This window comes from Castor canadensis, chromosome 1, assembly GCF_047511655.1.
Source record: "Castor canadensis chromosome 1, mCasCan1.hap1v2, whole genome shotgun sequence".
NCBI lineage: Eukaryota > Metazoa > Chordata > Mammalia > Rodentia > Castoridae > Castor > Castor canadensis.
In genome coordinates this window covers 201,954,684-201,974,528 of record NC_133386.1, presented here as the reverse complement: position 1 = coordinate 201,974,528, position 19,845 = coordinate 201,954,684, and the positions used below count along the sequence as shown (strand labels likewise).

Here is a 19,845-nt window from a genome sequence, read left to right as displayed (position 1 = left end):
TGGCTAGCGCGCACCTGCCCGTCCGTCGGGGGGCGGGGTGGAGGGCGGGGCGCGGCGTCCAGGTGAGGGCGCGCAGGCGGCGGCGGAGGAAGGTGACAGCGGGGAGGGCGGGAGGGTGGGGGGAGGCTACACGAACGACACCGCGGAATCACGGACGGTCGGAAGGACAGACCGACAGGAGGGCATGCAGGCGGCCAGGCTCTAGCCCGGGCGTGGGGCTCCGGCCGCAGCCATGGAGCAGCGGCTACGCGCGCTGGAGCAGCTGGTGCGGAGTGAGGCCGGCGGTGGCCCGGGACTCGACGGCCTCTTGGATCTGCTGCTGGGGCTGTACCACGAACTCAGCAGCGCCCCCCTGCGCCGGGAGCGCAACGTGGCGCAGTTTCTGAGCTGGGGTGAGTGGAGTGGGGCCCTAGGGACACCGCGCCGGGACCCCTGCGCGCCCCCTCCCAGACCTTCCTACAAGGACGCGCATCCCAGAGACTTCCCTCAAAGACACCCTCCATCCCTTGGCTTTAACACGTGCCACCGGACCCCTCAACCCGCTCACTTACCTGCAGTCTCACACTCATACTCGCTCCTTCCCCCTCCCAGACCCCAGGACACGTACACAACTTAAAACTCACACAGACACACACAAACTTGTACCCAATACACGTCCTCTACATCACATACAGGATTTCTTCGTCAAATCCCATGCCCCATGCAGGGCACAGTCACACACAGACTCTCATGCCATCGCACAAACACAGGCTTTCTCAGTCTCCTTCATTCCTCATGGACACACAGAGACACATAGCTCAAGAAGGGACTCAGGGAGCCCTCCACTTTGCCCTGAAGACCACAGGACCCCTCCAGCTCTGATACTCAGATCCATCGGTACTGCACAATTCATTTGCAGACACCCCCAACCCCTTGCCCAAATCCACTGCAGCTGGAACTCAGAGCCAACTTCAGCCTCTTTGTAAAGCTGTTGGTGGGCTGTTCCCCCAGGGCCAGGGAGGGGGACTTGGCTAGAGGTGGGTCTGCACCCTTTCCTGGTTGACTCATCTGAATCATTGGGAGTGGCTGGTCCCGGGTGACCCTGAACCTGGTGTGGGCACTGGCACCAGTCTGAGGGTTCCCTGGTCACACCTGAACAGGCCGTGGGGGGAGGGCATGGAGATTGGGCCTGGAGGGTGGGGTGAGGTGGGGTGTTTGCCCAGTGGGCGACTAGCGTTCCTGACGCTCCTGAGCTGAGCTGTGGGCAGGCACACGCTCAGTCTGGCACAGATGGGGGCCTGCCACGCACGCGTGTTAACTTCTGTTTGGGCACTGCCCCTGCTGTCTGTTTCCCTTGGACTCCTGCATGTTACTTGTGCATGTCTGGCTGTGTTGTCATCACCCCCGTGACACCCACACCCACGTGTGTGTGTTTGCACACATATATGTGCTCCTCCCTGCCTGCCTCTGGCACCTCTACCTGGGACCCCAGCATTGGGGCCATCTGTTGACATCTCCCGAGGTAACTCCAAGGGCGTGACTCACTACTTTCCTGCCCAAACTTGTCCCTGCTCCTGCTGAGAGCCCCCATCCCCTGTGGCAAGCCAGGGGGACTGGGCATCCTGTTCTGAGGGCCTGGATCCTCTTGATTCTTTGGCCCATCTGGCTGGTGGGTCACTGCTCTGGCCTCAGTTCCCTCTTGGAGGCCTGTGGCTGCTCCTCCCCAGCTCCATATGCAGACCTGGGAAAGAGACAATTAATTTCTGTAACGAGGTTTCCACACCACCCCCGCTGCGGGGGTTCTGCCTGATAAACCTGTGGAGCAGCTCTCTGTCCCACCCACAGGCCCGCCCAGCTGGCAAGGAGGTTACCTCCTGGCAGGGGGAAACTGAGGCAAAGAGCCAGACCACAGCTGCCCCCAATCCTGACTGGTCACTACTGCATCCCTCAGTTCCCAAGACCTGACTCCGTCCCCCTTGCCTGTGGCTACTCCAAGCCTGGAGAGAGCCCAGGAGTGGCTGGGGATGCCCCTTGTGGAGGAATGGGGACTGTGACACAGGAGGCTCTTGGCCAGAGAGGGAGGCAGGGCTCAGGGTGGCAGGACTGTCACCCTAGAGAGGATCCTGAGTGCTCAGCCCTCAGGTTCTGGCACTGGGCACCAGGTAGAGGATTTGGTTCTGTTTTTGAGTCTTGTGAGCACTTGGACAGACTGGTATCTATGCCTTCAGACCCAGGGGCCCCACCTGAAGAGCACAGAGCCCAGAGCACTGCAGAATCACTGTCCTCCTGGGCTGCCTCAGGCCTCACCTCCAGCCAGGTTCTTCTGTGCCTACAGGGTCCCCCAGACCCAGGCCCACAGCTCCTGAATGGCAGAGAAGCCTCTCTGGGGACAAGGAATGTCACCCGTCCAGTTTCCCAGGACAGGCCCTGGCCTGACCCCGTTAGGGACCAAGAATTGTGAACTGGGGGTGAGAATGGTATCCTCACAGTCCCCAGCCCCAGACTGTGGAAGACTACAAGTCCCATCAGCCCCTGGGATGGAGGTGGCGCAGAGTCTAGGGGTAGGGGTCCAAGGAAGCCTGGGGATCAGGTCCTGACTTTCCATACCTCCTGCTGATGGCCAAATGGGCTTTGGGTCTTTTTTTTTTTTTTTTTTTTGCAGTCTTGGGGCTTGAACTCAGGCCCTTCAGCTTGAGTCACTCCACCAGCCCTATTTTTGTGAAGGGTTTTTTGAGATGGGGTCTTGAGGAACTATTTGCCTAGGCTGGCTTTGAACTGTGATCCTCCTGATCTCTGCCTCCTGAGTAGCTAGGATTACAGGCGTGAGCCACTGGCACCCAGGTCTTTTTTTATTTTTTAATTTTTTTTTGTGGTACTTGGGTGGCTCTGGCTCTTATCAGCCCTTTAGCTGTTCCTGGGGACATCATCCTCGCCCTTCACCGCGCTTTCCAAAGGAGAGGGAGTTGAGTTCTCCTGAGAGCTCGCTGAGCCCTGCTCTGTCCCCTTAGCCAGTCCCTTCGTTACAAAAGTGAAGGAGCTGCGGCTACAGAGAGATGACTTTGAGATCTTGAAGGTCATCGGCCGAGGTGCCTTTGGGGAGGTGAGCAAAGAGCTTGGGGTAGCAGGGGGGAGAGGGATTTGCACCTGGCCTGGGCTAATCCCAGTTCTTTATGTGGCTTCAGGTCGCTGTGGTGAGGCAGAGGGACAGTGGGCAGATTTTTGCCATGAAAATGCTGCACAAGTGGGAGATGCTGAAGAGGGCTGAGGTCAGTTTGGGGTTTGGTGGGATTTGGTCACCATGCAAATGGGCAAGGGAAGATATGTGCTGCCAGCTAGGCCTAGCAGACATCTGGGGAAGGGATGGAGCATGGTTGCTGAGCAGCATAGGATGCCACTCTTAATTGCCACCCATCCCTTTCTCACAAAAACCAAAGAGCAAGCAAGGTTGTAGCCATTTTCTCTGTGGTAACACTGAGGCCCAGAGCCATAAAACATGAGCTTGGATTCATCCAAGGCCAGCCCAGGGTAGAGGTGAGCCGCACGCTTGATTTAAGCCCCTAAGCTTATGAGTTCTTCTCCATCCCCTGAGCTGGAGAGGGGGTTTCCTGGGTTCTGATCCCACCCTACCCCTGATCCCCAAACCTGCTGCAGACAGCCTGTTTCCGGGAGGAGCGAGATGTTCTGGTGAAGGGGGACAGCCGTTGGGTGACTGCTCTACACTATGCCTTCCAAGATGAGGAGTACTTGGTAAGGATACCCAAGTCAGGGGGTCGCCTGGTGACAAAGGAGAAAACCCTTGAGGGCACTGGGTCCTACTAGGTTCCTACTTCCCACCAGATCCTGGGCCTGGAGTCTACTCCCTGAGCTCTGGCTGGGAGCTGTTCACCCCAGAACTGTCAGGAACTATGGCCTTGCCTTCCCAGAGCCTTGCAGGACTGGTGTGAGGTGTGTAGATACCCACTTCCCCAGTCTGATTCTTGGCCCCACCCACTGCCCTTCAGTACCTAGTGATGGACTATTATGCTGGAGGGGACCTCCTCACACTGCTGAGCCGCTTTGAGGACCGTCTCCCACCAGAGCTGGCCCAGTTCTACCTGGCTGAGATGGTGTTGGCCATCCATTCGCTGCATCAGCTGGGCTATGTCCACAGGTGGGACCCTCAGCTCTGCTGTCTGGCCAGTCCTGCAGCTGCCCTGGGGATGGCTGGTGCTCATTGGGTGCTCGCCATGTGCCTGTGTGCTTCAGATGTGTCCTTCCCTTGACTCTTCCTTCCAAAAGTCCTGTGTGGTGGGGGCTGCCTGTGGGCCCATTTTACAGTTGAGGAAGTCAGAGCTTAGCACAGGTAAGCCCTTGGTTCAAGGCGACCCAGGTAGCAGGTGGCCAAGCTGTGGTCTGCATGTGGTCTGCATGGGGCAAGTCTGACTCCTGGATCCCCACAGCACACTCCAGGCCCTCAGTGTCATCCTTACGGGTCCTTTCCCTGGTGTATAGGTCCTCTTTCTGCTGGCCACCAGCCTTCACTCACTCCTATGCACATGCACATACACGAGTGGCACGTACACACAGGAACACATGCAAGCACACATGTGTCCCCACACATAGGTCAAGCCCTTCCCTCTCCCTGCCCTCCTCCAGGGATGTCAAGCCAGACAATGTCCTGCTGGACACGAACGGGCACATCCGCCTGGCTGACTTTGGCTCCTGTCTGCGTCTCAACGACAGTGGCATGGTAAAGACTCACCCAGAGGGGGGAGCAAGGGACATCAGGCAGGCGAGCTCTCAGGGGGATGGGAGGCATCAGCCTACTGTCAGGGACATCAGGTCTCAGGGGGCACTGGGATAGCCCTGTTCCTAGGGAGTGGGTGCCAGGCTCAGACCTGGGCCATGGTGAGGGCCCAGCAGGCCCAGTCAAGCCTGAAGTTATCCTCATGGTGTTCCCCACAGGTGGATTCATCAGTAGCAGTAGGGACACCGGACTACATCTCCCCTGAGATCCTGCAGGCCATGGAAGAGGGCAAGGGCCACTATGGTCCACAGTGCGACTGGTGGTCTCTGGGAGTCTGTGCCTATGAGCTGCTCTTCGGTGAAACGCCCTTCTATGCTGAATCCCTGGTGGAAACCTATGGCAAGATCATGAACCATGAGGTCTGGCTGCCAGGCTCTGGGACTCTAGAGAGGCCAATGGGACCCCTGCATCCATGTGGTTGGAGGTGCCTGCAGGCTATGGTGGGCTCTCACCCTGACCCACCTGCCCCTTCCCCTGGCCCACAGGACCACCTGCAGTTCCCCTCAGATGTGCCTGACGTGCCAGCTAGTGCCCAGGACCTGATCCGTCATCTGCTATGCCGCCAAGAGGAGCGGCTGGGCCGTGGTGGGCTGGACGACTTTCGGAACCATCCCTTCTTTGAAGGTGTGGATTGGGAGCGGCTAGCAACCAGCACAGCCCCCTATATTCCTGAGCTACGTGGACCCATGGACACCTCCAACTTTGACGTGGATGATGACACCCTCAACCATCCAGTGAGTGGTGGATGCCATTGTTGAAGGGTACTGCCTGCCCCGCCAGGGCTATTCAGAAGTTCCCTAGAGCAGGTGCTGGGTGGGGGTGAGGCCTTTGGACCCCAGAAGCTCATGAGAGTTGTGATTCACCTGTGCTAGCTCACCTGTACTGAGGTGGATTGCACCAAGTGAAGGCCCTTTGACCCCACGTGTTATCCTATTAACCAGAATGCATAGGGGGAGAACTCCCAGCACTCTTTGGGACACCATGACCTCAAGAACTTATGGGAGTTGTGGTCCATACTGGTAGGGACTGTGTTGTACCTCTACATTCAAGTCTGAGCAGGAAGAGATTGTCATACTTGGTCCCTGAGGGTCTTCTGGTTCTTGAGCCTTGGCCTAGAGCTGTGCCTGCTTTTTCTGATTCTTCTCCCCTTTTCTGTAGGAGACCCTGCCTCCACCCTCCCATGGGGCTTTCTCAGGCCACCACCTGCCATTTGTGGGCTTCACCTATACCTCAGGCAGGTGAGTCTACCCCTCACGTACCTGACAGGATGTTTATGTAACCCGTAGGTTCCTATGGGAAAGGAGACAGAATGGCTTCCAGGCACCAGCATATGACAGGTGCTCTAAGCCTTCCTGTCCTCAGGGTCCAGGTGAAGTCATGGCCATGCCCTAGGGCCACATTCTGGCATGTGCCACAGTGCACCTCAGTTCAAATACATTGAACTTGTAGCAGAGGTCTGGAATATGAAGGGCTCTTACTAGCTATCCTTACTTTGTACCTCTGTCAAATGGGTGGGAGGATCAAATCACCTGGTCCCATTTGAGGGACAGGACTGAAATGGAAAGTGGGGGCCCCCGAAAGGAGTGCTCCAGATGGATGGAGTGCTCTGAGCAGCCCTCACTGAGGGAAACTGTGTGCCGGTTGTGGACCAGCAGGCCTGTCTTACCAAAGCCTCTCTACAGCCCTTGGATGAAGCCGAGTGGTCACCTCCATTTTCCTGTAAGAAAATTGGGGTTCAGATATGACTGTCTAAGATCAGACAGCTTACAAGGGCCAAGATAGCCTGGGGTCTCCTGAAACGGTCTAGTCTGGTGTTTCTCTCTCAGGCACAGAGCCGAGCTTGGGGCATGGAGCTAGTGTGCACTGGGTGTTTCTTGGCTGAGTGAATGAATGGATGCAGGAGGATGGCAGAAGCTTTAGAGTGTGAGGTTTCTGCCAACTTTTGTTGCCCCTGTCCTCCCCCAGTCCTGGTCCTGAAAGCAGCTCTGAGCCAGCAGCTGCCCTGGAACAGAAGCAGGAGAAGGTGGAGCTGAGCTGGAAGCACCAAGGTACAGGGGGAGTAGGGCCAGGGCTGGACATTTGGGCTCTGGGGCTGTTGCAAGCCTGGCCACTCACCTGTGGGGCTTTCCCCTGCCAGAGGCCCTGAACAGCCCCTCAGAGCCCCAGGAGCTGTTGCAGCTGCAGAAGGAAGTACAGAGTCTGCACAAGAGGCTGGCAGGTATCCCTCCCATTCCCAGCACACCCCAAATCTCTGGCTACCAGTACTGTCCCTATGATGTATATGCTGTGTGACCTTAAGCAAGTGTCTTAAACACTTTGAGCCTACGTGTAGAAATTGGGCCAGGGAGACCCATCCTGACTGGTGGTAAGGTTCTGTGAAGTCCTGCACATAGAGTAACTGAGACAGGCTGGGCTGGTCTCAGTACATCCAGGTCTTAGTGACTATTCTTGGCAGAGACTCTGAGGGACAGTGAGGTCCCCTTGTCACAGACTGATGGGTTTCCTGCTGCTAGTCCTGGCCAAGACAGTGACTTAAAGCTCGAGAAGGACCGCCTTCAGCAGGTGAGGGCCTCATGAGGTGGGTGAGTGGCCCAGGGCTTTTTGTTACAGAGGCAGGTGCCCTGATGGACCTTGTTGTGTCCCATTCCCCCATCTACCCACCCTTTACCCCCTACCCCGACTCTCCAGGAGTTAGCTGAAGCTCGGGCAGGGCTGCAGGTGCAGGCACAGGAGCTGATCAGAGCCCAGGCCCAGCAGGAGGAGCTGATGCAAAGGCTGCAGGAGGCCCAGGACAGAGAGGCAGCCGCAGCCAGCCAGACTCAGGCCCTGAGCTCTCAGCTGGAAGAAGCCAGGGATGCACACAGGGAGGTGGGTGATGGGAGTGGGAGGGGCAGCAGCTGGCACTTGCTCTGAGGCCCCCAGCATGGCTGGAGGAAGACTGAGGAGCCTGGTTTGAGGTGCTGTGAACACCATGTTTCTCTGAACCCCACATGGCTGGCTGAAGCCAAGCCAGGGCTTAAGGGCTGGGACAAGGCTCCTGGGAGCCTATTGCCTCCTCACGCCCACAGGGGCTGCAGAGCTTATGAATCCATGGCAAGGTTGGGCAGAAGGGTTGCACTGGACTAGGTCAACGTTAGCCTGCCTCTGCACTCAATCATAGCTGGAGGGCCAAGTGGCTGCCCTGAACCAGGAGGTGACACGGCTTCAGGGACAATGTGAGCGAAGTCTTGAGAAGGAGTCTTCCCTGACCCAGGTAGTGAGATCTCACCCCTTAGCCTGACCCCTGCTCAGGGCCAGGTCCGTGTCCCAGGGTGGGGTGGGCCATGTTCTCTGAACCCCAATCTGATCCTCTTCACATCCTCAAGCCCATCCACATAGCCTCTGAGACCAACGGCACAGGATTACCCGAGGCGGGACCTCAAGAGGCCCAACTGAGGAAAGAGGTGGCTGCTCTGAGGGAACAGTTGGAGCAGGCCTGCAGCATTGGGTGAGCCGGCAGCTGAGGTGGCAGAAAGGGGTCAGTGCATAGCTAGGCTGGGCTTTACCACCCCCTCCTCGGCGTTTCCTTCCCCAGGAGCATTGGGCAGGAGGAAGTCCTGTGCCAGCTGCAGGAGGAGAACCAGCGGCTGAGCCGGGAGCAGGAGCGGGTGAGCAGGGCGGGTAGCAGAGGGCTGGACGGCACACGGACAAGGGGACAACAGGTTGGGTTGCCATCATGGTAGGTGGGCAAAGCTCCAGGGTCCCAGCTGTTGGGTACAGGGTAGCAGAAGAGAAGGGGGGCAGAGAAAGGTACTAGATCTCTGGGGGGATTAACAGAGATCAGGGAGCTGGCATGTGACCGGGGGGGGGGGGGGGGGAGAGGGCTACTGGGGTCCCTGGGGACTGAGCCTACCTTCTGCATGGTCTCCAGCTAGCGGAAGAACTGGAGCAGGAGCTTCAGAGCAAGCGGCGATTGGAGGGCGAACGGCGGGAGACTGAGAGCAACTGGGAGGCTCAGATTGCCGACATCCTCAACTGGTGCTTGTTGCTGGGTGGGGTGGGGTGGGGGTCCAGGCAAGCTAGGGGTCCAGCCCATGACCCTGAGCCCCTTCCCAACCAGGGTGAATGATGAGAAGGTCTCCAGAGGCTACCTGCAGGCCCTGGCCACGAAGATGGCTGAGGAACTGGAGTCCTTACGGAACGTAGGCACCCAGACACTCCCTACCCGACCTCTGGTGAGTGCCAGATTTATGCTGGGGTTGGGGATAGCAGATATGCTGGGGTTGGGGTTGGCCAGTGGTGTGGGCAGCAGTGTGTTCTGGTAGGAGGGAGTATCTGAGGCTGCCAGGCCCAGAGGGTGTCTTCTGGGGGTCTCCTTTGCCACCAGGACCACCAGTGGAAGGCACGGCGGCTGCAGAAGATGGAGGCGTCGGCCCGGCTGGAGCTGCAGTCAGCGCTGGAGGCTGAGATCCGTGCCAAGCAGGGTCTGCAAGAGCGGCTGACGCAGGTTCAGGAGGCCCAGCTGCAGGCTGAGCGGTGAGGTCAGGGGCAGGTGATGCTGTGGAATCAGGCCCATGCAGAGGCCTGTGGTGAGCCATTGTCCCCTTCCCCCAGCCGCCTGCAAGAGGCCGAGAAGCAGAGCCAGGCCCTTCATCAGGAGGTAGCTGAATTACGGGAGGAGCTGCGGGCCCGAGGACCAGGAGGTGAGTGGCCAGAGCTCTGCTCCAGCCTCATCGTTACTAAGGAACTCCTGTAACAACCCCGAGAAGAGAGAAGTCTGTTCTCCGAGAACTGCTTACCCCAGCACCTGTCTCTCAGCTCTTACTGAGCATTTCTGTGTGCCAGTGGCTGCCCTCCCCCCACCTCCCAACTGTGGTCATTTCCCCATCTTACCAAGGTGGAAAATGAAGCCCCTCACTGGCCCCTGGTTTCTCAGCCCAGGGACCAAACCCTCAGTGACCTACACCCTCTGTTTTCAGACGCCAAACCTTCAAGCTCCCTCATCCCCTTCCTGTCCTTCTGGAACACAGAGGTAAGGATCATGTACAGGGTTTGGTGGGGGAGGAGTCCTGGGGAGGTTACTGGGCTGGGGGGCGGGACTTGACTTTGCCCTGCCCTTGCCCATCCCCAGAAGGATTCCGCCAAGGACTCTGGCATCTCAGGAGAGGCCTCCAGGCCTGGAGCAGAGCCAGAGCTGAGGCCGGAAGGCCGTCGCAGCCTGCGAATGGGGGTGAGGACAGGCGGGAGTCCTAAGGGTACAGGGCCTCGCCATTACCCCATACCCTTCTCACTGGGTCACTTGCCCTTCTGCAGGCTGTGTTCCCTAGAGTACCTGTGGCCACCACTACCCCTGCAGAAAGTCCTCCTGCTAAGGTCAGCTGAGAGCAGCCCAGAGGGGTGGGGCACCAAGCCATTCATTCCATTTCCAAAGACCTCACTGGGACCCCCACGGGCAGCTGCCTTTGGGGAGGGGGTGGCAGCAATGAATTTTTTGTTTGTTTATAATACTGGGGATTAAACCTAGGGCCTCTACCACTTGAGCTACACCCTGAGCCTGGTGGCAATGACTTTAGTCAGATCGCTGCCCTGGGCTCACTAGGGCTGAGTCAGTGCTGCTGCCTGGCTCAGCCCCCTTGTCCATGTGACTTCCCTGGGATGGGGTGTGGGGCCCTGGGAGGCCATGGCAGGCTTGGGTGATTGTGTGGTGCCCCTCTGCAGCCTGGCTTACACACACTGCGCCCCCGGAGTTTCCCGTCGCCCACCAAGTGTCTCTGCTGCACTTCTCTGATGCTGGGCCTGGGCCGCCAGGGCCTGGGCTGTGATGGTGAGAACCCCCCACATACACTGCCTCCTGTGGTCCAGCCACAGCCCCTAAGGTGTGACCCTGACGCCCCCAGGCTGTTCTTCTCAACCCAGGATTACTAGTACACCTTGGTCAGATTTCTCAACTTTCAGTTTTCTTTTCTAACTTAATGGGTAATGGGTTCAGGTACTACTGGCCTCCAGGAAACAGGCTGGGAAGGCTCAAGTCCTCATCCTGGGCTGCCCTCATTTGGTCTCACTCCACCCAATTTTTCTGTTCTTCCCACAGCTTGTGGCTACCTCTGTCACTCAGCCTGTGCCCCACAGGCCCCGCCCTGCCCCGTACCCCCTGACCTCCTCCGAACGGCCCTGGGAGTGCACCCTGAAACTGGCACTGGTACTGCCTATGAAGGCTTCCTGTCGGTGAGCTGGGGCTGGGGGACCAGGAGGATGGATGTGGGAGCCAAGGACCTGTGCAGCTCTCCATGCCCACCTTCCCTCAGGTACCACGGCCCTCAGGCGTCCGGCGGGGCTGGCAGCGGGTCTATGCAGCCCTCAGTGACTCACGGCTACTGCTGTTTGATGCCCCTGACCCACGGGCCAGCCCAGCCAGTGGGGCCCTTCTGCAGGCCTTGGATCTGAGGTGGGTGCTGGACAGTGGCACAGGGCAAGTGAATCGTGGGTGAGGGGGCATCCAGGGATAATGCAATCTCAGACGTGCTCCGTGCATCTCCAGGGATCCCCAGTTCTCGGCCTCCCCCGTCCTGGCCTCAGATGTTATCCATGCTCAATCCAGGGACCTGCCACGAATCTTTAGGGTGAGTGTGCTCAGGGCAGGACAAACCCAGCCACCATCTGTCTCTGCATGCTGGCCCCACTCTGGGCACTGCTCCATGGCTGCCCCTTGGCCAGGCCCCTTGCCTCCACATGGACTATAGTAGCCTTCATCCTGCAGCCACCATGGGCTTACCACATGGGAATCTGGCCCTGTCCTACCTTGTTTAGGGCCCTTGTGTGGTTTCCCAGTGCCCTCAGGGGCTTTTGAGTCCCCACAGATCTGACCACACAGGCCTTCTCAGCCCTCTATCCTGGCTCCTCTCTCTGCTCTGGCCTCACCATGTCTTTTCCAATTCCCAGAATGCCTGGCGCCTCCTTCTCAGTCCTTCATGTTCTCTTTCCTCTGCAGAGAGTTGTCAGTTCTTTGCCAGGCCCCACCCTCCCACCCATGTTGACTAACTCCTGGGTAGTGTGCTTGTCCCCTGGGCAGTTGTTCTTTGACTTCTTGGCCTGGGTTAGGGGCCCTACTGCATTCCCACAATGCTTGTCATTCCTCTATTGTGCTGCTGATCACAGGGCTCTGGAATTGCCCATGTGTTTGTCTGGGCACCATCTATCTTATTCCTTGCTGTAGACTACACCTAGTCCTGCACCTGGCAGGCACATGGTCAATGCTACAGACATCAGTTGGTAGGGGAGGGAAGGGAGGAAGGAAGAATGGCTCTTGGCCAGCAGCCCTCCATCCTGACTCCCTGCCCACAGGTGACGGCCTCCCAGCTAACAGTGCCACCAACCACATGCACTGTGCTGCTCTTGGCCGAGAACGAGGAGGAGCAGGAGCGCTGGCTGCAGGTGTTGGGTGAGCTGCAGCGGCTGCTGCTGGACACACGGCCAAGGCCCCGGCCCGTGTACACACTCAAGGAGGCCTATGACAACGGGCTGCCGCTGCTGCCCCACACACTCTGTGCTGCCATCATTGGTGAGCCTCACACTGAAGGGATGTTGCTCTGAGCAGGCTGGGGGAGATGTGCAGGTCTGCAGTGAGGAGATGGCCCAGGCCAGTCATGAAGGTGCTCTTAGGGCCCATTCCCTCAGCTACAAGCTGTGCATTCCACCTTGCATGCCTGCATGCCTGTCCTCTCAGCCCACTTCTGTGTGTAACTATGTGAAGAGCCAGGGGCCAGGCAACCCAACTTCTGGCCACTCTACTTCTCTGAGCCTCAGGTTCTGGTTTTTGTAAAAGAGTCTCAAGGGAGTGGAAAAGAAAAGGCCTCAGGAGAGACAAACAAGAGTTCTGGTTCTGGCTGTCTTACTAGTAGCTGGATGACCACAGGGGTACTACACATCTACCTGGAGCCTCAGAACATCTGTGTGGAGTTGGATGGGGTTCACTGTGCAGGCCAGGAGCCTGGGCCTCAGCAGGGCCCTCCCATCTGACAGCTGTGAAAGACAGGAGTGAGTGAAGCAGAGCTCCCTGGCTTCCCCTGGCAGCTGAGGCCCTGAGCCAGTGGCAGCCTGCAGTCAACTTGGGGCTGAAGCCACTGGAGAGACTGGGCATCCCCTTGATTGCTCAGGAGCCAGAAGAGATAAGGGTGCTTGCTGAACAAGGGACTCTGCTTGGCACTTGCCCTGCACCACTTCATCTGTCTACATAGCAGTTCTCTCTGCGTAAGGGGAAACTGAGGCTCCAGGAGGTGACATGACTTACCCAGAATCCACAGCTCTGGTGGTGGGCCTTTCACCCTTACCCCTGCCAGCAAGGTCCTTCCCCACTAGAGTCAGTGAAAACTATGGGAGAGAAGGGTCAGTGATGGGGAACAATATGTGAGATCACCACCTCTACTGCTTCAAGAGAAACTGAGGCTCAGCAAGGACAGGCAATGCTGGAGTGGCTCTCTGATGTTTGACCCTTTCCCTCCCTCTACCAGACCAGGAGCGGCTTGCCCTGGGCACCGAAGAGGGGCTGTTTGTGATCCATCTGCACAGCAACGGTACACACAGGGTGGGTGGGTCGGGCCAGCCCCAGGGGACTCTAGAGGATGGGAACTGAGCTGATTCTCAACTACATGCTCCCTCTCCTCACCAACTTCACAGATATCTTCCAGGTGGGGGAGTGCCGGCGGGTGCAGCGGCTGGCTGCGAGCCCTGCAGCAGGCCTTCTGGTTGTGCTGTGCGGCCGTGGCCCCAGCGTGCGCCTCTTTGCCTTGGCGGAGCTAGAGAGCTCAGAGGTGGCAGGCACCAAGATCCCTGAGTCCCGAGGCTGCCAGGCATTGGTAACTGGGCGCATCCTGCAGGCCCGCACCCCTGTGCTCTGTGTGGCCGTTAAACGCCAAGTGCTCTGCTACCAGCTGGGCCCAGGACCAGGACCCTGGCAACGCCGCATCCGGGAGCTGCAGGCACCTGCACATGTGCAGAGCCTGGTGCTGCTAGGTGACCGGCTCTGTGTTGGTGCTGCTGGAACCTTCGCACTCTACCCGCTGCTCAACGAGGCTACGCCCTTAGCGCTGGGGGCTGGCCTGGTGCCTGAGGAATTGCCACCATCCCGCGGGGGCCTAGGTGAAGCACTAGGTGCTGTGGAGCTCAGCCTCAGTGAGTTCCTGCTGCTCTTCGCCACTGCTGGTGTCTACGTAGATGGCGCTGGCCGCAAGTCTCGTGGCCATGAGCTGCTGTGGCCAGTGGCCCCCACGGGCTGGGGTAAGGCTGGTGAAGGACCCATATGGGTAGGGCAGGGTACCTGGGGTGCATCAAAAGAAGAAAGGGTCCTGCCCATACTCCTGAGCTTGGCACTGGAGACTCTTGCCACCCTGGTGTGCCTTGGGAAGCTCGCCTGGGTTCTTCCTCTTCTGGGCCTTTCAATTCTGCTCTTCCCCTGCTTGTGCTGCCCTCCTTCCTCTCCTACCCGGCCAGCTCTGATGAGACCAGCTCTGGGGGCAGCTCAGCTGGAGCTAGAAGGCATTCCACAAATGACCATCGTGATTGTTGTCATGGTCACTACTGTCTTCATGCTCTCTACCCCGACCTCCCCCATAATTGCTTCTTTGCTTCTCCTCTCCCCCACATTTTTGTTCAGCCTTGTGCTGGCTCTTATCATTTATTTCATGACTGGTTTGGTGCACCAGGAACATGCAGAATGGGGTGGGCTGGTTTCTTTATCCACATCCAGCACCAGAAAGCACACTGTAGGAGCTATGGCTGGAGAAATGAATGAGTGGGACAAGGGTCAGTCTGGTGCACTTACAAGTAACTGGTGATGGAGCAAGGGCTGGAAGAGAGGGGCAGATCTTTATGAGCAGTGGCCCTTCTGGGGTAGGGCCTGTGGGTTGGATGTAGCACAGACAGACTGTCAGCCTTGCAAGTAGGTGTTGGACCCAAACTGCCCAGGGCCAAATGCCAGCTCTCCCTCACCAGCTGGGCAATCTTGGCTATTACTTGGCTCTGGGTTTCCATCCCTCATCTTTAAGTTAGGGGTGATACCTGCTCCAGGTTGTTGGAGAATTAAGGGAGAACACGCCAAGTGTTTAGAACCGTGGGGGTGCACAGTGAGCACTTGGCAGTTTTGCCTCATTTGTTATGAAGTTAAGTGTCAACTGGCAGAATCTTCAGAAGAAGGACCTTTGGTGTATGGATGTCACTATGTTGTGGCAGAGCACAGGGTGTTCCCCCTGGAACAGAAGAAGTAAGCCTAGAGAAGTACCTGGCTTGCCTGGGGCTGAACAGTACAGGCAGTTTCCCCACCTGCAGGGTACACAGCCCCCTACCTGACAGTGTTCAGCGAGAGCTCCATTGATGTGTTTGACGTGAGGAGAGCAGAATGGGTCCAGACTGTGCCGCTCAAGAAGGTGAAGGCCTGCCCAGACCCGGGGGCTGCACTGGGGTCCACGTAAGTAACCCAACCTGACTCACGTCTGCCTCCGCTGCCTCAGGTGCGGCCCCTGAATCCAGAGGGCTCCCTGTTCCTTTATGGCACCGAGAAGGTCCGTCTGACCTACCTCAGGAATCCGCTGGCAGGTGAGGGAGTCTGCGCACAGGCGTGACTGTGTGCACATTCATCTGTGCACATGTGTGGGTGTGTGATCCTAAGCACCAGCTAACTGGGGCTTTGGGGACTTGTGAGCATCCCCAAGCTCCCTGCTTCTTTCACAGAGAAGGACGATTTTGACATCCCCGATCTCACCGACAACAGCCGGCGCCAGCTATTCCGCACCAAAAGCAAGCGCCACTTCTTCTTCCGCGTGTCCGACGAGCAGCGGCAACAGCAGCGCAGGTGCGTGATGGCAGTGTGGTGGCCGCGGCCAGGCAGGCCTTTCTGCTCTGGGGGATAGCGCAAGCTTCCAGAGAGGGCAAGGAGGCATGAGAGCTGCTGTCCTACTACTTACACACCCTCTGCCTGTAGGGAGATGCTAAAGGACCCTTATGTGCGCTCCAAGCTCATCTCACCGCCCACCAACTTCAACCACCTCGTTCACGTGGGCCCTACTGATGGGAGGCCCAGTGCCAGGGACCTACCCAGGGTGAGTCCTCCAGAACCCTTCATAAGCCTCCCAGGTGTGACTGAGCCAATCACAGGCCTCTGTGGTTACCTGGCCTTCACCTGTGGTTGCCTGTGAGGCCCGTGAATCAAGCCTGCTATAACTGGACCTAAGCTGTCCAGGCTTCTGGAGTTTATTTGTCCTGGTGTGTCCTGCTCTGTGGTCCCAGCCCCTCTCATTGTCCCTACAGGTTCTGGAACAGAAGGGGCGAGGTGCCCGCAGCTCTGGCTCACAACGGCCGCACAGCTTCTCAGAGGCATCCCGGCGCCCAGGGTCCATGGGCAGTGATGGCCTTCCTGGAGATGCAGACCCCAGTAAGGGCAGCCCCACACCCGTCCCGTTTCCACCTGCTTTGGACCCCCCAAATCTGACCTAGGTATTTTTGTTCCCCCATCCCATCCTGAAGCAGTGAAGAGGAAACCTTGGACCTCTCTGTCCAGCGAATCAGTGTCCTGCCCCCAGGGGTCACTGAGCCCTGCGGGCTCCCTGATACAGGTGAGCCAGCGGGAGGGGCAGTTCTGCTCAATGCTAAGTTTGCACTGGGACATGAGGCCAGAGAACCAGCTGAGCCTTTAAGACATGCAGACTTATTTGCCTTTCCCCCTAGAAGTGAGGCCTATGTAGACTGCCTAGCTATGTGTGTGTGTTGGGGGGGGGAGCTGTCCAACCTTCCTGAGCTTGTCTGTCCTATAAAATGAGGTGAGTACTTTGAAACCTGTGTAAGGTGATGGTACCTAGCATAGCACTGGGACATGGGTGGAGGGCCCCAGAATGAAGCACTTAGAAGTTTTATCATTTATTATTCTATTTATGTTTGGCAGTACTGGGGCTTGAACTCAGGACCTCGAGCTTGACAAGTATTCTACCACTTTTAGCTTGCTTTTCAGACAGGGCCTTGGACTTCAGCTCTGGCCAGGGTTGCGGGCACGCATCATGGCCAGCCTGATTTTTTTATTTTTATTTTTTTATTTGGTGGGACTAGGGTTTGAACTTAGGGCTTTGCACTTGAAAAGCAGTGCTCTGCCACTTGAATCTGGCTCTCAGCCCCTATTTTTAATTTCTTGTGGGGATCAAACTCAGCACCTTGCACATGCTAGACAAGCAGTCTACCACTGGGCTTTCTTGTTGTTGTTGCAGTGCTGGGGTTTGAACTCAGGGCCTACACCTTAAGCCACTCCACCAGCCCTTGTTTTGTGAAGGATTTTTTCCACATAGGGTCTCACCAACTGTTTGCTCTGCCTGTTTTGTATCAGAGGCCAAGCCTATAGGTTGGGGTAGAAGTGAGGAGCGGGTATGCATGCTGGCTGGGGACAGAGGAGGAGCTGGGTAGGCTCCCACTCATGCTCCCTCCATGTCTCTGCTGCACAGGCACACTGAGCTCACTCAGCCACAGCCTGACATGTTCTTTCATGCCTTCAAGCTCTTCCCCTTCCTTTGTTTTTGTTTTTTGGCCCACTGGGGTTTGAACTCAGGGCCTCACACTTGCTAGGCAGATGCTCTTAACCACTACTTGAGCCACTCCACCAGCCCTTTTTTTGTAAAGGGTTTTTTCAAGATAGGGTCTCTGGAACTATTTGCCTGGGGCTGTCTTCAAACCACAATCCTCCTGATTTCTGCCTCCTGAATAGCTAGGATTACAGGCGTGTGCCACTAGCACCTGATTCTTGCCCTTCCTTTGAATGTTCCCTATTCTCCACCTGATTCACCCAGGCTGCCCTCCCCCCCCCCCCAACTACACTATCACCTTCAAGGAAGTGTTCCTCGATACCTGGCTACTCCTCTACCCCTTCCTTGTGACTCCTGTGCTGTGGTTTCCTTCCTATCTTTTTTTTTTACTTTGTTTTTTTCTTTTTTTATGAGACTGAGCTTTGAACTCAGGGCTTCCCACTTAGAAATCAGGCGCTTTACTGCTTGGGCCACACCTCCAGCCCATTTTGCTCTGGTTAATTTGGAGATGAGATCTCATGAACTATTTGCCTGGGCTGGCCTTAAGCCTCAATCCTCCAGCTCTCAGCCTCCTAAATAGCAAGAATTATAAGCTTGAGCTACCAGTGCCCAGTGACGGGCACCTATTTTCTTTACTTAACTGTGAGAGTTTTCATTCTTCTGCCCAGAGGAAAGCATGTTTGCTGACTGTGGAATGGAGTGAATGAGCAACGAACTTTGATTCATTCAGGAATGAGTAGGAATTACCCAGGTTCTTCCAGTGACTCAGTTACTCTCCACCCCATCTCACTTCTGGTTTCTTTCAGGGCCTGCCTGACTTCTTTTTCTCTCCCGCAGGTCTCAGAGCGACCCCGAAGCCTCCCACCAGCCCCGGAGTCAGAGGGCTCCAGTTGATGCCCTGTGGCAGGGCCCACCCCAGTCCCAGGACAGAAAGACTTGAGGGAGCAAAGAGCTCATGGGATACCATACTCCGGCTGGTCCCGGATGCATGGAAACTTGCGTCAGAGAGAGCCTGGGCAGGGCAGTGACCAGGAGGCTTGCCTGGGTTCCCAGGACTGGGGGACCCGACTTCCCACCCTCATCCCGCCTTTGCCCTCAGCTCCCAGCCCTAGCCTGTGCTGGTCACTGGGAATTCAATGGCCCTTGGGCCCAGCGGGGATTGTGCTAAAGTTCTTTCCAGTGTCAAGCCCTCAGAAGCTTGTAGGAGTCAGAATGAGGGATGGAAGACAGGATTCCTGGGAGCAGGTCAGGGGTTTTGTCTGCACAGTCTGACTCCCAGCTGAGGCCAGGATGGGGCATGTCAGGGTCTGTTCAGGGTCAGGGAGGGAGGACAGGATCTGAACCAGAGAACAGGACAGGAAAGAAGGAGGAAGGATGTAGGTGAAGGAGATGAGAGAGAGGCAAGGGAGGCAAAGGAAGTGGAGAAGGAGGTGGTAGTAATTGAAGGAGATAGGAGCCATACAGAGAAGGAGAGAGGGGTGAAAGGGCATCATTGAAGAAGAGCAAGTGGAGAGACTCAGGAGAGTGGTGGAGGGAGGGAAGCTGTGGAGAGCTCAGGCCCAGGGCCTTTCTGTGGGGAGGCTTGGTGGGATGGGAACAGGATGGGCACTGTGAGCTAATCCGCCCAGGGGGAAGGGAATTCCTAGGCAGAGGTAGGATGGGGAGGGTATTTATGAAGGCTTCTTGGTGGGAGATGGATCCCCAGCAGTGGCCACTGGAGGGTCTCCAGGCACATTTTGGTTCTTCCCAGAAAGGGGGGTCCTTTTTCTCAAAGCTTCAACCAACTGTATTAGGGGAACATAGGGAGCATTTTATTATTGATTACAGTCTTTATTATTGTTATTATATTACTATTTTTATTAAACCTCCCCCTACTAAGACGTGGGGGGCAAAATAAGTATTTATCTCTTCAAATGCTACATTCCCAAGAGGGAAAGTCCCTGATGCTCTGTGATGGAGCAAGAAACCAATAAAGACAACTTTGTAAGCTGCTAGCCTCCCTACGGGTCTGTTGTGGGGTTCAGAAAGTGGAGAGGGGAGTGGGAGATGGAGGGAAAAGTACAGAGGATATCGTGGACAGATAAAAGAGTGGGTCTCAGGCTGCCAGCGTGGCTCAGGCAGTAAGAGTGTCTGCTTTGCAAGCATGAGGACCTGAGTTCAAACCCCAGTGTTGTCCAAAACAAAAAAAGGAAAAAGAGTGGGTCCCCTTCCGCTATATTTTCAGGAACCAGGTGACACCCTCAAACAGGGTAAGTGAAGACAGCATGCTAAGAAAGGGACAGTTTACAAAAGCATGAACAGTGTTTAGGGAACCCACCAAGGAGCAATGGTGCCTGTGACCTGGCAGCCATGATGGGCAGGAAGACAGTGGTGCTGCCTGACAGGAGCTATGGCTTGCAGTAGAAGACCTTGGCCATGGCTGAGCAGGAAGGCAGCCTCACTCTGCTCCCATCCTTCCCTCTCCTGCCCCCCTTAGTGCAAGCACAGTTAACAGCCAGAGGCCCCAAGGGCTCAGGTACTGCCTATGGTAGAGGGGCAGTCTTGGGC

At 56.9% G+C, this 19,845-nt stretch overlaps 1 protein-coding gene across 4 annotated transcripts; it reads left to right on the top strand.

Moving 5' to 3' along the window:
• The first annotated feature begins 90 nt into the window (after nt 1-90).
• Cdc42bpg (CDC42 binding protein kinase gamma) lies at nt 91-19,287 on the top strand. 4 transcript variants are annotated; one of them, XM_074048937.1, is made up of 37 exons: nt 91-392; nt 2,988-3,079; nt 3,162-3,245; nt 3,631-3,726; nt 3,981-4,129; nt 4,615-4,708; nt 4,924-5,124; nt 5,251-5,499; nt 5,924-6,003; nt 6,731-6,813; nt 6,903-6,983; nt 7,221-7,327; nt 7,454-7,633; nt 7,926-8,018; nt 8,131-8,252; nt 8,340-8,412; nt 8,676-8,782; nt 8,865-8,979; nt 9,132-9,280; nt 9,359-9,447; nt 9,724-9,776; nt 9,876-9,974; nt 10,058-10,117; nt 10,463-10,568; nt 10,836-10,969; nt 11,050-11,189; nt 11,283-11,364; nt 12,086-12,302; nt 13,252-13,314; nt 13,418-14,017; nt 15,065-15,162; nt 15,247-15,331; nt 15,467-15,587; nt 15,717-15,834; nt 16,043-16,166; nt 16,262-16,347; nt 18,136-19,287. In XM_074048937.1, the coding sequence occupies exons 1-37, from the start codon at nt 233-235 to the stop codon at nt 18,190-18,192; spliced, it is 4,647 nt and encodes a 1,548-aa protein (XP_073905038.1). In that variant the 5' UTR covers nt 91-232; the 3' UTR covers nt 18,193-19,287. The 4 variants fall into 4 exon arrangements, with proteins under 4 accessions (XP_073905038.1, XP_020020576.2, XP_073905042.1 ...); XM_020164987.2 differs by having other exon boundaries at nt 16,259-16,347; XM_074048941.1 differs by lacking the exons at nt 2,988-3,079; nt 3,162-3,245; nt 3,631-3,726; nt 3,981-4,129 and having other exon boundaries at nt 261-392; nt 16,259-16,347.
• Nucleotides 19,288-19,845: the final 558 nt, after the last annotated feature.

Coding starts and splice junctions, on each gene's coding strand:
- Cdc42bpg (XM_020164987.2), top strand. CDS start 233: ATGGAGCAGCGGCTACGCGCGCTGGAGCAGCTGGTGCGGAGTGAGGCC. Junction 6,984..7,220: donor TCTGCACAAGAGGCTGGCAG/GTATCCCTCCCA, acceptor TATTCTTGGCAG/AGACTCTGAGGGACAGTGAG. Junction 8,980..9,131: donor CACTCCCTACCCGACCTCTG/GTGAGTGCCAGA, acceptor CTTTGCCACCAG/GACCACCAGTGGAAGGCACG.